Source organism: Eschrichtius robustus, chromosome 19, assembly GCF_028021215.1.
Source record: "Eschrichtius robustus isolate mEscRob2 chromosome 19, mEscRob2.pri, whole genome shotgun sequence".
In the NCBI taxonomy this organism is placed as follows: domain Eukaryota; kingdom Metazoa; phylum Chordata; class Mammalia; order Artiodactyla; family Eschrichtiidae; genus Eschrichtius; species Eschrichtius robustus.
This window is the reverse complement of record NC_090842.1, coordinates 67,247,894-67,264,017: the sequence shown is the minus strand read 5'-3', so window position 1 is coordinate 67,264,017 and position 16,124 is coordinate 67,247,894. Positions and strand designations below refer to the sequence as shown.

The following is a 16,124-nucleotide window of genomic DNA, read 5'->3' as shown; positions in this document are numbered from 1 at the left end:
ATGAAACAAAGAATTCGCCCTAGTAGAATAAGAGCAGGAAGACACACTCAATAGGAAACGAAAAGACAGCAAAAAGAACTCGCTGAAAAGCTCTTGGGAAACCTATGGTTGTCCCGGGGGTTGGGGACCCTGTGGGCTTTCAGCTGGTATGGGTGGCGGGCACTAGAATTCCCGCAAAGTACAAGGAGTTGCTGGGAGCGAGCTTTTTCTCAAAGAGTCAGGTAGTAAATACTTCAGGCCGGAGGGTCTCTGTGACGCCTATTTAACGCTGCCTTTGTATGTAGAAGCTGCTCTAGACGACGGGTACGGCTGCATGCCAGTAAAACTTCATTTACACAGTGAGTGTCCCTCCCCACCCTCCCACCACAGGGCGCTGACCCCTGAGTTGGGGCATCAGCTGACGTGTGTGGGTTTCACTCCCGCACAGTAAAGGGCTGGTTACACCGACTGAAAGCAGGAAGGAGGGCGTTGGTTCCAGTGTGGCAGGAGACGGACGGGCGTTCTGCAGAGAGCAGATCGTTCTGAAGGAAAGCATTTCTGCTTTAAAGGAAACGGGGGGCAAAGGCAGAGTCTGGCTGAGGCCGAGTCTGGGCCTGAATTGGAGTTTCCGTGTGAGAAAAATTAAGACGGGGTGAGACTGAAACCCTGTGAGCTTGTGCAGCGCGGGGCGGTCAGTGCGGACGTGCACATGCGTGAGAAGGGGGCATGTGCAGGGGCAGGTGAGAGGGAGGGTGCAGGTGAGTGTGGGGACGTGCTGAGGACGTACGAGCAGGCAGGCCAAGGGACCAGGGGGCCTGGGAGAGGAAGCGTGTCCAGCGCTGGCGCCCAGCCGCCCCGCGTCGCCCCCGCCGCCCCCGCCCTCCGGCGCCACCTGCTGGCCACAGGCCCACAGGCCGCTCCCCGACCCTAAACCCATTCAGAACCAGAGCCGGCCCGGCCGTTCAGAACAGCCCTGGGCGGGGCCTTGTCCCTTACGCCCCCTGGACACAGACGCCCGGTCAGAGGCGCACGCACAATGGCCCGGGCAGCGGGCGTGAACCACCAGGAAGGGATGGGTCACTACAGACCAAGCGCTCGGGCCTACGGGGCGGGCGCCCTCAGGCTGCAGCTCCCACTGAGATGGTGGCCAGAGAACTCTGGAAAGCGTGGTACACGAGGAGACCCAAGGTTCTGGAGCTCCTGTGTACTTCACGCTGTGAGGAATGAAAAGGAGGACGCCTGGGAGGTGATGCAGGCCCGCCTCATAGGCACGTGGCTGCCAGGGTTGTGGTGGTTTCTCCTCCTCCATTTTGACAAATAAGGAAAGCGCCAGAAAGACTGCAGTCTCTAACCTTTAACCCTTCCACTAGCGTAAACCGCAGTCCCACATTCCCGTCATCGCCTTCCTCTGCATTTTTTAAGAGGTGGCAGGCAGGCTCTGCGGCATCACGTCCAGTGAAACAGAGGGTCTGGCTCGCGTCTGGAGGGGGAGGGTCCTCGGGGACCCCAGGGGCTGGAACAGGAGGGCTCAGGGGCCCAAGAGTCAGGAGCAGGGATCAGGACGGCCCCCGAGGATGGTACCCCTGCCCTTGGTAACTGCCCCACCGCCCCCCCCCGGGCCCCCTCCCCACTCCCACAGTCCAGGAGGCCAGGAGCCCACCCCCCACCCCCCACCCCCCGTAAGCCCGAGAGACACTCTCACAGCACCTCGAGTCCTGAACCAACCGACTGGACTGAGCTCCGTGCGCCCCGTCCTCCTTGCGGAAGGGTGGTGGCCCCCTCTTCCGTCTATCCGGACCCCCACAAAGCTCCCATCACCGCGGGTACGAGGAGGGGAGCCTGGCCTGACCAGTCCAGGACCAGTGAGTCTAACACCCGCCCCTGACCTGCACCCGCACTCCTGTTCTGGGACCCACCGGGGCCACCGTGCCACAGCCGTGTCTGAGGCTCCCCAGTCACCACCCCCCCCCCCCCACACCGTGGGAAGTGGGCGCCACTGGAGGCAGGTCAGTGCAGGCCAGCCTGGGCGCGCCCTCTGGCCCCTGGTGGTCTGCATGTACCCGTGCCCTCGCTCGCCCCATGCCAGGGCACCTCCTGGGAAAGAACAAAGGCCAGTTGATCTCCGGGTGCCCGGCCCATGGGATGAGTCCCCCCGTACCCCTGAGCCAGCTGTTAAAAAGAACCACTTCGGGAACAAACCGGGGCGGGGACCTGACCCCCACGAGCGTGGCGGGAGCCCCCGTGGAGCCCCATCACCCAGCCGGGGCCGCAGGGCTGCAGGGCTGGACCAGCAGACGCTCGCTGTTCCTGGGGGCGACCGTGGCTTCACCTTGCCGGCTGGCCTGCAGACCCCCCCTGGGGCCCAGCCCGGAGCACAAACAGCAGGCAGGAGGCACCTGTGGTCTCCAAGCTCAGCCAGCAGCAGCCGATGCGGGCCTCCAGCGGTGCCACGCTGGGCATAGGATGGCCGGGGCGTGTGTGAGGTGTGTCAAGTGTGCGCCACCTCAGTAAGAACTCCCCGTCCTCACCAACAACTCATGCGCCCTGGACCCCAACCTCAACGTGGTGTCCGCTGGCACAGCCCAGGGCCCCGTCAGCTCTCCAGGGGACTCCTGACCCTCATAAGGGTGACTGTCTGGCCCTGAGTGGGCCACAGCTCCACCAGGACTCAGTTCCCCCTCCCACCCCCAGCACAGAACCGAACGGCACCCAGAGGGTCAGGGAAATCAAGGCTTCCACGAGGGGCCGGCTCCCAACTGCCCCCAGGAGGCCAATGGGTTCAGAGCCCTGGGTGCCCCAGGTGAAGGGGTCACAGGAACCTGTGGGCACTGCGCCCATAAGAATTGCCATTTATTCCCGAAGTTGCCAAAATCATCACCAAGGATTCACCGAGGGGTGCGTGAGGGGACGAGGAGGCTCAAACACTGATTGAGGGGCCCGTCAGGAGTTGGGAGGGAGGGAGATGGGTGGGGGGACCCCCCCCCCCGCTGTCCCTCCCCCTTCTAATGCCGTGGGCAGGGGTCCCCCTCCGGCCGCACCCCTCCCCATCCCCAGGTCCAGTTTCTCTCTGGGGAGGCAGGGTCGGGGATGTGGGGAGACGGTGTAGTGTGAGTGGGCCCCAGGAGGGGGAAGGATGCTGGGGTGGGGGCAGGGGTCCCCCGCTTCACATGCACTCACAACACTGGTCGCCCAGGGAGCAGGAGTGGGGGAAGCCCCCTCCCGCCCTGGATTATAGGAGGAAGGGATTAGTGTTGGGGGCCGGGGGTCCCTGGGGCATCATGGGGGGTAGGCCAGGGCCCCCGCCAAGGGGAGAGATGTACGTCGGCGGCGCTCCAGCGACCGGGGGCACGGGGCTGAGCCGGAGCTGGTTCAGGGTGAGTGTCGCGGGGGGCGCGGGCTGGAAGGGGTTGGTGATGGAGGGGCCGGTGGCCGGGCCTCCTGCAGGGAGAGAGGGCAGGGAGCGGAGTCGAGTCAGGGGTCTGCCGGGCGGGCCAGCACCCCTGCTCCCGGGCCGCACTCACCGCTCGGCAGGAAGGGGTTGGAGGCCTTGGCTCCTGGCGGTGTGGGGCCTGGCCGGCTCACCAGCGAGTCCAGGTCCACCAGGGCGGCATTGGGCCCCAGGAACGACTCCGGCGTCTTCCGCGTGGGCGGCGTGGGCGTCGGGGTGGCTGCAGGCGGGGGACTCCCCACAGCCTCGGCCAGAGAGCCCCCGACCCCGCTCATGTCGAAGGCACCGGGGCTGCGCGCGGGCACCTCTCCGGCGAGCAGCTCCAGCTCCCCTGGAAGGGGCCACAGAGGGGGGGTCGGGGGAGGCGGCCCCGGAGCCAAACCAGGCAGGTGTGAGGCCAAGAGGCAAGGCCGGGAGGACCACCCTCTGACAGCCTCCAGGTCAGGGACCGGCCCCAGCGGGTGACAGCAGAACAGCACCGCTTTCGGAAGCTCACACGACGGCTCATAACTGCCCGGAGGGGACGTGTGGGGCGGACAGGGGCAGGCGCCCACCGTCCCAGGAGACTGGGTGATGTGCCGTTAGCGTTAAGGCCTGATTTTTTGTCTCTTTAAGATTTAAGAACCCCGTCTGATATTGAAGGACATGCACACGTGTAGCTGAAGAGCAACCTGGAAGAGTGAGACCTGCAGACTGGACGGGAACCTACGGTCAGCCTGGGGTGGGGGAGGCACTGGTGCCAGCCCTGCTCCCTCCACAAAGCCTGCTGCACTCGAAGACGCAGAAAAACCGAGGGACCAGAGGGAATGTTACCCAGGGCGGGGAGGCGGGCACCACGAAGAGAGCCCCCAACACCACACAGACTCGGGGTCTCAGCTCGAGGACAAGCCCCGGGACAACCTGCAGACACAAGGGCCAGCCCGGACTCTGGCCGGAAGACAGGCGCTCGGAGCTCCAGGAAGAGGGGCGCACAAACGCCCCTGCCCCGGGCCCCAGGACGCCAGTGGGCAGGTGAGGAAAGGGGTGCGGTTCCCAGAGGGAGGGGCAGCCATCAGGCCAGTCCAGGCGCCACACCGCCCGGAAGCCCCCAGAGAGCCTGCACTGCACTCCAGAAACATTCCAGGGTGACAGAGGGCAGCGTTTGGGGAAACTGGAGAAAGGGAATTCTCTGTACGATTTTTGCACCTCTTCTCTAAGTCTGAAGTTATTTGAAAACACAGTAAGGAGTTCCTCCTTACGATGGGTGGACGGCCAGCTCCACCTCAGTCACGCTGTTACAAGAGCCCTGGGGGCCGGGCCCACCTGGGGGCTGCAGCCATCCTGCTGCGTCTCAACCCTCAAGCGGCTGCCCAGCCTGCAGGACAGGCCTCCTGGGCTTGCGGGGGACACTCACCCGTGCTGCTCCCAGAGGCCGGCAGGGCTGTGCGCAGTCGCTCGAAGTCGGAGAACTCGTCGGGCTCCGTGTCAAACCCCCCGACCGCTGTGGGGTCAGGGTGTGCCCTCAGCTTCCCCAGGGGCCCAGGCGACAAGACTCCTCCCACACTCGAGGCCCGCCACCCCCGGGCCACCCCCCCCAGTACCTGCGGTGCCATTGGCGCTGGGCTTGGTACGGGACGCCCCCCAGGGGTCTGAGAAGGCCGGGGCCGGGGCCCAGGGATCAGAGGCTGGGGGTCCGCCGACCGGGGCCCCGCCTGCGTGAGGAAGAAGGCAGGTGAGGGGCTGGCAGCCCACCCCGCCCCCCAAAGCCAGGCAGCCCCGAGGCTTCAGGCCCCTCCCCCGCTGGCCCCTCCCACCGCGTCCCCACCCTCCAGCCCTGCGCGCTCACACTGCCAGGCGCCCCCTTCTGGCAAAGCCCTCCTCAGCCTTGAGGCCTCCAGAAGGCCCCCCGAGAGGCCCCCGGCCAGGGTGGGGTGAGGGGCCTCGTGCGTGCCTCACCCAGCCCCTCCCCCGCCTCCTGCAGCCCCCACAGCCAACGGGCACCCACCCCCAGGGCACCCCCGGACTGCACGCCACACCTGCGCAGGGTCAGGGAGGCAGTGGGCACTCACCGTCTGAGCTCCCCCACGGGTCGGGGGTAGGTCCTTCTCCAGCCGCAGGGGCCGCGGTCCCACCCCAAGGGTCAACTGGGGGCCCCGCAGGGGCAGCAGGCCTCCAGGGGTCCCCGGAGGCCGGCGCAGGAGCCGGACCACCCCAGGGGTCAGCAGCGGGAGGCACAGGGGGTCCCCCCCAAGGGTCCGAGGTGGGGGCCGCCGCGGGCAGGGCAGCAGCGATGGGCACTGGGCCCCCCCAGGGATCCGCAGCCTGCGGAGCAGCCGGGGCCGTGAAGACGTCAGCAAGATCCATGAGGGACGACTGCAGGGAAGAAAGAGGAGAGAAGGGGCAGTGGGGCAGACCCCGACCCAGAGAGAGGACGCGGGGGAGACAGGACGGCCACACAGCAGGAGGGGCAGAGGGAGCCGGGCGTCAAGGGGAGGCAGACCCACCGCCAGGGGACCTCCGAGCGCCCAGAGAGGACGGGCGCGGGAGCAGACGCCCAGCTGCTTGTTCCTCTGACACGCTCCCCCGGCCACCTCCCCACCCGCCCCGGCCCTCCTCCCACCCTAGCCCCTCCGTCCGCTCTCCGCACGGCAGTCGGCTGGCCCTGCAACACCACACGCCCGCTTCCCACCCAGGCCAGGCCGCTGACCAGCCCCCGACGGGGAGCCCCCGACACCACACAGACTCGGGGGTCTCAGGCTCAGCCGCCGCCCTCGGCCCCGCACCCGCAGCTGCCCACGCGCTCTGGATGGGAGGTGCCCCCGCAGACCCTGCACGCCCCTCCCTTCCCAGGGGCAGGGGGGCAGGCGGAGCAGGGCCGAGACTCTCCTGGGCTGCGCCGGACACCGATGAGGCCTCTGGCCGAGGCCGGCCTGGACACGCTCTCCCGCCACTCCGCCCGCCCAGCCAGGCCCGGCGCCCACTCACCTCCTCCTGGCCCACGGTCTCCCTCCTGCTCTCCTCTATGGCCATCTGCAGCCGCAGGTCGTCCCCACGGCGGATCCGCTCCTCCTGTTCCGGCCGGAAGCAGCAGGCAGGGGAGGGGTCAGACTCTGAGCGACGGGGCTGACACTGCACTCCCCCACCCCCCCACATGGACAGCCCCGAGCCCTCCCACCCAGACAACGGCGACTGAAAATTAAAATGGGATGCGGACGATGTGTGGGATGGGGTGGGACACGGGGTCTCAGGCCGGGGCGGGGGGGACGACGACGGGAGGGTGCCGTGCAGGGGACGGGCCGGGCCGGGACGGGCTGCTCTAACGGGCTGGGGAAGCACGGGGCGCCTGACTCCGGGTGTCTTCTGCGCGGGGTGAAGGTGGTGGAACCCTGGGCTGTGACGGAGAGAGAGGAGGGCACCCTCACCACCCAAAGCAGCCACAAGGCATCTGCTTCACGTGCCGGGTATCCTTCCGGGGACCCATTAGACACAAGGTCCCACTGAAAACGCTGCAGCACGAATGTGTGGGGGTGGGGCCCTTCAAGGTGAGAGGAGGCGGGGACCTGGGGAGGGTCTCAGGGGAGCCTCGGGGTGGGGAAGCTGCTCTGACCTTATCGTGCTCCTCACGGCTCAAACTAAGGGCCAGCTGGAGCTGGACGTCATCCTCGGGGCCGCAGGACGGGGGCTGGGGGAGAGAGAGCGTGAGGGGCTGGGGGAGACAGGAGGGGCCCAGAGGTGGGGAGAGAGACGTGCACACACAAGGATGGAGACAGAGAGCCAGGCTCGGACAGAGCAAGAGACACACCGACACACTCCCCGAACTGGTGAAGAACAGCAAAGAGACAAGCTTGGGGTGTGGGTGGGAGCCGGGCTGGGCAGGGCCAGGACAGCCAAGCACCCAGAGAGGAAAGGGAGCGGGGAAAGACGGGGCAGAGGGCGAGCAGAGAGAGGAGAGAGACCGGGAGAGGAGGGGCGGGCAGGGGCTGACGGCGAGGCGTGGAGATGGATGGCAGAACGGAAGTCGACCCCGCCATGCCCCGCACCCCCGCAGCCCGGCCGTACCTGGTCGGCCTCCTCCTTGCTCATGGCCAGGGCCAGCTGGAGCTGCAGCTCCTCCTCCCCGCTGCTCTGCGGCCAGGCCTGCTCTGCCTCGGGCGGGGGCCCAGAGCCCACGGCTGCGGAGGAGGCTGAGGGGACACAGACGCTGAGACCCAGACGGAAGAGGGGACCCCACGGCCCAGGCAGCCAGGCTGGCAGAGTCTGAAACCCCCCGACTCCCCTCAGGCCTGGCCTCCCTCCCCCAAGATCCCCAGTGGGACCCAGACCCCAGGCTCCATGGTCAGGGAGGGGGTGTGGTGTGCATGCAAACCCACAGAGGGGTGCGGCGGCCCCACCTGCAGGAAGGACAGGGGTCAAAGAAGGACAGCCCTGGTGGCCCAGGACAAAAGTCTGCTAATAAAGAGGGACGGCCCTGGGGAACCTCTGAGCCCGTGAGCTAAGTTCCTGCACCGGGTCAGACGTGCCTTGTGGCCTGTCTCGGGGCCCCATCTCAGGCCCCAGGGGGACGGAGGGCCTTCCTCCCTGGTGCCCAGGCGGGAAAGCTTCCAACAGCCCCCAGTGGGGAGCCTGGGGCCTGCGGCTGGATGCTGGGGGAGGAGCGGCCTGCACACCTGGCCCCGGCCCCGTCCCAGGACAAGGGGCGAATGAGGAAAGGATGGAGAGAAGACATGGGCCCAGACAGGAGGGAGCAGCACCCAGCCTTCCCTCAACGGGCCAGGCTCGCTCCTGCTGGCCAGGGAGCGCTCACCATCGCACGTCGCCTCTCCATCCTGACCACCTGCCAAGACACCACCCTCCATCACCTGGAAACTGCTCGGGCCTCCTACGCGGTCCCGCCTCCCCAGCCCCCTCGTCCGAGAGCTCCCAGGCCCACCTCTCGGCATTACTCCCATCTCTACCCTTCCCGCTTCAAACGCGCAGACGGCTGCCACGTGTGCTCACGACACCACTTGGGGAATGTTTCGACCTGCGACACCCACCCGGTTCCAGCATAAAAGGCCTTTCCCAGCAGCACTCAGGATCTGCACACCCATGTATAAAACTGAAAGCTTCCCGACACAGCTGGACTTCCCAACGTGGGGGACGCCCTTTCTGTCTCCTCTACGTCACCTCGTTCTCCCAATCGCTGGTCGCCACCCGGCACCTACACTTCCTCCAACTCCAGCCGAGTCCCCTCGCCACCGCTCTGGCCCTCCTCCGTCCTGTGCGCCACCCAGGGCCTCAGCCCCCTGCCCTCCGCCTGAGCAGAGCTCCCGCGGGGGCAGCAGCCTCCTCCGGGCGGCGCTCTCCCTCTCGGCACGGGCCGCCCTCAGACAGCCCGGAGGGAGCGCGCAGGTGAAGGGCGCAGGCGGGGGCCGGGCCCGGGCCCCCTGGCTCACCTGTGGCGGTCTGCGCCAGCTTCTCCTTGGTCTTGAGTGCGTGGGCACGCTCCTCCCGCAGCCGGTCCTCGTCGCGCAGCAGGGCCACCAGCTGCTTGGCCTTCTCGCGCACGTTCACACCCTGGTCCTTGCCGTCGCGGTCCACGTACTGGAAGTCCTTCAGCGTCTGCACGGCGTACATGTTCTCCTTGCACTGCTGCGACACGCGCTCCGAGCCCGTCTTGATGAGGTACTCCATCAGCGTCATGGCCTGCGGCGGGGGGGGGGGGGGGGGGGGGGCGGCGCACCGTCACCCGAGGCCCAGCCCACCACACCCTCCGCGGCACGAGCTGCCACCGGGATGGACCTTGAAAACACCACGCGGGGTGGCCGAAGCCGGGCCCCAAAGAGCAGAGTGTGCGAGAGTCCGCTCACAGGAGATGTCCGGGCGGGCAAACCCACAAAGTGGGCCCGGGGACTTGGGGGTGACTCTCAGTGGGATCGGGAGATCCCCCCTTCTGTCTAGGGGGACGAAAATATCCTGGAACTAGGCGGGGCGATGGCTGCACAACACCGTGAACGTGCTTAACGCCACCAAGCTGTGCACTTTAAAAGGGTGATTCATGTGTCACGTAACCTACGCGTATCTCAATAAACACCGGGAAAGGGGAGACGGCCGGTGCATCACCGCAGCCCGCGTGGGGATCCCCAAGCGAGCGGTGCAGACCCTGCTCTGTTCATCGAAACGAAGACCTAAGGTCGCACGGCCGGAAGGCGGCTTGTTAGGCCCCACTCGGGGTGCCCAGTGCACGACACATCCGCCCGCTTTCTCTAGCACCCTGTGAGTCTGCAAAGTGTCATCCCAAGCATAAAGTCTCACACCGCCCCGGCACAATCTGAAGACAACGGCGGAGGAGGGAGACGCCGTGCCGGCAGGGCCCGTCCAGGCCTGGGTGCTCCAAGGGAGGACCACGCGGGCAGGGATGAGGGAACACCCTTTGGGATCTTCTGCATTTTATGACATGGGAACAAATTCCCTTTTCAGCAAGGTTTAATGGGAAATACCGCCCCCCACTCCCCACCCCAGGCAAGTCCTTCGTGGTCTGCAGAGCCTGGACTCCAGGCGGTCTGGGGAGTGAGGCGAGGGGTCCTGGCCCCTTTCAGGCTCTGTGGGAGGCCATGGCCACTGTCCTCAGGAAAAGGGCACACCTTAGATTTTGCAGGTGACACCAGGGGCCTCCCAGAGTTCCCAGACCCACCCAGGGCTCCTAAGTCTAGAGCAGAACGAAACAGAGAGGGAGGGACAGGCCACCCCGGGGAAGCTGTCTGAACCGCAGCGGAATCCGCCAGGGTCACATCACATCTCCCCAGCCTCCCCAGGGAGCCTGACCTGGATCTGGCATGGGTCCTGAAGGTGTGTTGACACTATTCACCTCTGTAATTAGAGATTAGTCTTTAACTGACCCAGATACGTTTACGCCTTAGAGGAGAACGGAAAGAAGTAAAACCACATCCGCGTGTGGAAGGCAGGCTCCAGAACTCCTGGGCCAGCGGTGTTTTGGAATTCAGAATTTTCCCCGAGTTCGCGCCATAAAGACTGCACACACCACGTGTAACAGAAGTCCCCCAGAGGAGGGTGACACCAACGGTTGCACTCTGTGGGACCCTCAAATGCCGGATAAACAACCTCACCCCGGTCCAGATGGGGCCTTGGTGCCAAACGACTTTTGAAAACTTTCATTTTCAGAGCTCTGGGAACTTTGGAACTGCAGTTTAAAGACCGTGAACATGGAAATAACCAAAACACCCCACAGGGGGGAAATACACACGTACGAGCCGTGGCGTGTTCACGTGACAGGAGGCCCACACACACACAGCCGCGTACATGAACGAGCGGCTGCTCCACACGTCAACCCCCCAGACGTGACGGCGAACAAAGACAAAAGAGAGCAGGACCAAGGATCACAGGCCACAGGACTCCGCACCTGGAACTATCTCGGCAGACGGGAGGCCGGGCACGGTGCCTCCTGGGGACACATCCTCTACCTCCACCTGGGCAGTGGCTACAGAGGGGGGCACACACCTACGAGCCAGCCGGGCTGTGCACTCAGAACACGCGCCTCCATGGAAAACATCACGGGTTTTCAAAACAGCCTGGTCCAGGACGTCCCGGGCCATCAGAATGCGAGCGTCAGCTTCAACAGGGGCCAGCAAGCTTTCCCTGTAAAGGGCCAGCTGATAAACCCGCCAGCATTTCAGGCCCTGCACTTCCGGTCCTGAGAGCTCAGCCCTGCACCAGGCCACGTGTGACAAAGCTTTACTTACAAACATAGGCAGAGGGCCAGGTTTGACGCACGGGCTGTAGTTTGCTGACCCCTATTTTCGAAAATAAAGACTGAGCCCCTGCACTCCTCAGCGAAGTCAGGTGACGCAGCCCGGAGTCAAGAGGGTGGGCTCGGGGGCGCCCCTCTCAGCCCCACCACAGCGAGGGCAGCCCTGAACCTCTGCGCCTCAGTTCCCTCACTTGGAAGAAGTACCTCCGCTGCTCTCCGCCCACAGGCACCGGTCACAAAGAACCTGCCGCCTGTGGCCTCTCTGGACTCACCTCCCCTCACACACCCGGTCGGGCCCCCTCCCCACCCAGCTTCTGTCCCTCCCCCTGACCTCACAAAAAGGCTCCCCAACTCCCCCGCCCTTTCCCTTCACAAGAAATGACTCAATCGAATCCAAGACCCAAGCGTGGCTCGTAGGGAGGGGCATGGAAAGGAGCCAGAGCGAACGGGCCTATCCGGGCTGGAACGGGCCTATCCCGGCTGGAACGTAAGCGGCGCCACCTCTCCAGGCCTCAGGCTCCTCGTCCTGGAACCCACCAGGGACCCACCCCAGCCTCCGGGGGACAGACAGCCCGGCCGGCACATGCTCCAGTCCGCGTCCGAGACCAGGGGCCTCACCCATCTTGCCTACCGCCACATACAAAGCAGGCCCTCAACTGCCATTTTACCGAAGGAACAACGACAAAAGGACTCACCAACACCCCTGGGCCCCAGGAGTCGGACTCTCCCACAGAGGGAGGTCCCGGGACTGGCCTGAGGCCGCATTGCTGGGGGTGGGGCCTCGCCACCTGCCCCAGCCCCAGCACTTTACCACTTCTTGACCCACCTTGGGATGCCAGGCCCCAGGTCCCCAGAACAGCAGTCAAACGAGAAACCCACCCACTGAGCGCTGCCTGCAACTGAGTTCCCTTTACCCAAAGTCTGTGGTCTGTCCTTCTGTCTCTTCTTCACTGGATCGGGGCGTGTGCATGTATCACTGGGGGCACTTTAGCCACATTTCAAAATGGCACAGGCGTATGCCCAGAAATTCCAGTTCTGGAAAATGGCAAACGTACACGGACATTCATGGCTGTCTTGTTTGTAAAAGCAGAACATTGCAAACAACTTAAAAATCCAGCACCAGGTAGCTGGCTATGTCAATTATGATCAACCCAGACAGTAAACAGAAAATTGTTTAAAAAGAAAGAAAGAATGACAAGTCTCTGCGGTCCTGATGAGAAATGATCCCTAACGCGTATGCTTGTTTTCCTTTTAAAAGTAGAATATGACTTACACACGGTAAAACTCACTCTTCCTTACGTGTTGCTTTGCGTTCTGGTAACGGCGTACGGCCACAGGACCACCGTTGCAACAAAGATACAGAACCAGCCCGTGGCCCCCAAAACTCCCCGGAGCTGCCCACCTGCCTGGACCTCCACGCACAGATCACCATAGAGGACAGAACCTGGGGACACGGCCGCCTCTGAGGGAGGGGCGGACACTGGGCACCCACTTAGGCCTTCTAAGTGGATCAGCCTTGAGAATGTGCCCCTTCTTCAAAAACCACAAGGCCCAAAATTCTTTGTTGCCTTCACTGAACAAGAGAGAGATTGACACGAATTACGTAAAGACACAGGACTCCAGCTCCTCCTGGAACCGGGCAGGCGGCCCGAGTCCGGGCACCCCCTGGTGGGCACGCCCCATCCGGCTCCGCCCCGCGCTCACCTTGTACACGTGCCGCCAGTTCTTGCCGTGGTCATTGAGCCGCTTCCAGATCATGCTCATGATCTCCGAGAAGGCGACCACGTTGTAGGTGAGGTCGGCGATCTCAGACATGAGGGAGCTGGACGGGCCCCAGGGGTCGTTGCTCGTGGCCTCCCGAACCTTGATCTCGGCCTCCGAGTAGTTGTGCACGATGTTCTTCATCTGGCGCCGCAGCGAGGAGGTCGACATGGTGGCTGGCGGCGGGGAGGGGGGCGGGCCCCGCTGGGCGTGCAGAGACCGGGCGGCGGGAGGAGGGAGGCCGCGGCAGGGACTGCCAGGTCACCGCATCTGGGGAAAGGAGAGGACCTTTGGGAACACAAGCGGGACCTGCGGCCACCCGGCGCCCCGCTGCCTGCGGGGCGGAGGACCAGGTCCCCACTGTGGCCCCGGTTAACCTCTGCCTTAGCCACCCCATCCACCTTTCAGTTCCTCAGTCGTGCCCAGCTCCTTCCTGCCAGGGCCCGGCTCAGCGAGGCAGAGCGTGCGGTGGCAGGCCACAGGCCTGAAGGGGGCACGCCCCAGTCAACACTTCCTAGCCTGGCACTTCCCGCACCGCAGTCTTCTCCTCTGTGAGACGGGGCTTCACGCGGAGTCCAGAGAACTGGAGGGAGCCTGGTGCGCAGGAAGCGCGCTATCCACGTGGCGGTGTCGTGAGACAGTCCCCCTGCTCTTCCTCCCCCGCAGAGGCCCCCGCACTCACCCGGGGCTCCGCTGGAACACCCCACCCCACACCACAGCCGCCATTCCCCAGGGGGCCTCGTGGGTAGGCTCACTCGCCCTGGTTGATTTTCTACTCGTTTGTCTGACTCTGTGGCTGAGGCCGCCCTGAGAGCCCCATGGGGGCAGAGACCACGTTTGTCTGGATGTGGCTTTTCCCATCAGAGGAGCTGACCCGGAAGAGCCATTCAATAAACCGTGCAGGAAGGAAGGGAAGGAGGGAGGGTAGGAAAGACCTCTGGCGCAGGGGTGAGGGGGGCAGAATCCCCTGCACAAACAAGGACACACAGGGAGGAGGCCGACAAAGGGAGCAGAGATAGACAGGAGGGGGTATGCCAGGGGGACGAGGTGTCCCAACAGGGAGGCTCGGGGAGGAGAGATAAGGAACAAGCCCGCTGGCTGGGCCCCAGCTTCGTGCCAGGCACTCCTGGAGCACGAGACATCCATTATCTCATTTAACACTGCGGGCGGGGTTCTAACAGCTGAGGAAGCAGGGGCTCACGTAGATGAAATAACCCAGCCAAGGTCACACACTAGGCGTGGCGGCGCAGACTCCACCCCGGGCCACCCTGGGCTCCAGAACATACACTTTTAAGTTAACCTGTGCCGAGAGGAGAGTGATGGGAAAGAAACAGAAAAGAGGAGAAGGGGATCAGGCCAGGGAGGCCCGTCACAGCAAGCCCTCACACAGCCCTTGCCCGGTGCCAGGCGTGCTCTTGGGTGCCTTACACACGTGAACTCCGGTCATCCCCGTGGCGCCGTGATTCACAAACACCTCACAGGGGAGGAAGCCAAGGCACAGGCCTCACCTCCGGAGCAGCCTGGCTGCAGAGCAGGCTGACCACGCCGTCCACAGCCTTTCCAGCATGTCAGCCACAGGCAGAGACCTACGGAGACCTCCTACAACCTGAGTCCCGGGGGAGGCGGCTGGCCTCTGCCTTGAACACAGGAGAGCAGGCACTTGGAGACAGATGTGAACAGCTGAGAAGAGATGGCCAGGGTGCCAAGAAAGGCCCAGCCAGACACACTAATACGAAGAGCTGATCTGACAACTAACAGAGTAGGAGACTGAAAGGAAAGGGAAAGACAGAGGAGGAGAAAAAGAGGCAGAGAAAGCTAGGCAGATAAAGACACGAGAAACAGATAAAGAAACATGGGAAGAGAGTGAGGCAGGCGGGCAACGAGAAAAGACGGAGACCCTGAAACGAAAAGAGGCAGTAACCTGGGACAGGGAAATAAGAGACAAGAAAAATGGAGAGGAACACGAAATCTGGGTCCAAATTCTGGCCTCCCTGAGATTCAGTTTGCTCAACTCTGAAATGAAGGAAAAGATTCCACCCGGCAGAACTGTTGATTAAATACAACGGATATATAAAGTTCTTGGCGCTGTGCCCCGTGGGTAGTAGTTCAATAACGTTGGCTACTATTATTGTCAGAGAAAAAACAGAACTATTTCCAAAAGGGTGGCCATCAGAAGATGTGCTATCTTAACACCGTGTGTTTATATTAGCGGGCATTAGAAGATATATTCAACCGTCACAGCAAAACTAAAACTTCACAGATACTGCTTAAAGCAAGACTACGTTTTTCAAAATTGCTTAGCCCAAAAAGAATTACTAGATCGAATAGAAGACAAATCATACGGCAAAATTCTCCAAGGGATACTCAGCTATCAAACGATATCAAACGTCATCTGTGTGGAACAAAAAATCTACAAATAATAATGGAAACCAGAGCTCCCAGCAGTTAACTACACACTTACTACGCGCCAGGGTTAGGCACTTAAAAGCATCACCTCCGTTATTAGGCAAAGCTGCCCTATTACGCAGGAAACATAAACACACTAATTTTAAAGACTAGGAAACTAAGGTTTGGTGATAAATCACCTGAAATATATTACAGGCTCGCAAAAAGTGGGCCTCTGATTCTAGAGCCGGGTTCTTCACCACAACTAACTCAAGAACCTGGGGGAAGGGGCAGACCCTAGACCAAGCGACGGACCCGCGGAGAGGGACTCGGGGTTGGAGAACACGGGTACCAGGACAAAAATGAGATGGCAAGACGACGGGGAGAGATGCACAGAGGCTAGAGACACCTGGCGAACGGAGACACCAACATTAATCCTGACCCTCAGACGCCGAAACGTGACAGAAAGGCAGAACGAGACCGGGACAGACACACGGAGACAAATGCTTTGCAAAAACGGCGAAACAGACACGGACACGAGCACAAGCGAGGCCCGCGAGAGGCAGAGACGCTGACACACAGGCAGACGCGGGAGAGACGGAGAGCCGCGGGCGGCCCAGGCCGGCCGGGAGCAGACACACAAAGGCCGCGGAGACGCCCGAGCGCGCCCGCCCGCCGCGCCCCGGCCCGCGCTCACCTCGGCCCCCTCACGCCGCGCTCCAGGGGGTCATGGCGGGCAGCCCCCTGCCCCCGCTCGGCCTCGGTGTCGCGGGGCGCGCGCCGAGCCGCGGGCGGCGGACGCGGAGCCGCGCTCGGGCGCACGCG

The 16,124-nt window shown here is 63.4% G+C and overlaps 2 protein-coding genes across 2 annotated transcripts; one reads left to right on the top strand and one right to left on the bottom strand.

The window, feature by feature from the left end:
- The first annotated feature begins 1,553 nt into the window (after positions 1–1,553).
- LOC137752511 (uncharacterized) lies at positions 1,554–2,441 on the top strand. Its single transcript, XM_068527192.1, has one exon. It carries the CDS (start codon positions 1,554–1,556, stop codon positions 2,439–2,441), a length of 888 nt encoding a protein of 295 aa, XP_068383293.1.
- A 371-nt stretch (positions 2,442–2,812) lies between these two features.
- Positions 2,813–16,107, bottom strand: EPN1 (epsin 1). The gene is made up of 11 exons (XM_068527385.1): positions 15,997–16,107; positions 12,858–13,184; positions 8,842–9,091; positions 7,466–7,590; positions 7,014–7,088; positions 6,392–6,475; positions 5,476–5,779; positions 5,008–5,118; positions 4,821–4,907; positions 3,501–3,758; positions 2,813–3,417 (listed from the first exon to the last, which is right to left on the bottom strand). The coding sequence occupies exons 2-11, from the start codon at positions 13,083–13,085 to the stop codon at positions 3,209–3,211; spliced, it is 1,731 nt and encodes a 576-aa protein (XP_068383486.1). The 5' UTR covers positions 13,086–13,184; positions 15,997–16,107; the 3' UTR covers positions 2,813–3,208.
- Positions 16,108–16,124: the final 17 nt, after the last annotated feature.

Coding starts and splice junctions, on each gene's coding strand:
- LOC137752511 (XM_068527192.1), top strand. CDS start 1,554: ATGGTACCCCTGCCCTTGGTAACTGCCCCACCGCCCCCCCCCGGGCCC.
- EPN1 (XM_068527385.1), bottom strand. CDS start 13,085: ATGTCGACCTCCTCGCTGCGGCGCCAGATGAAGAACATCGTGCACAAC. Junction 9,092..12,857: donor ACTGGCGGCACGTGTACAAG/GTGAGCGCGGGG, acceptor CCCCCGCCGCAG/GCCATGACGCTGATGGAGTA. Junction 6,476..7,013: donor GCCGTGAGGAGCACGATAAG/GTCAGAGCAGCT, acceptor CGGCCGGAACAG/GAGGAGCGGATCCGCCGTGG.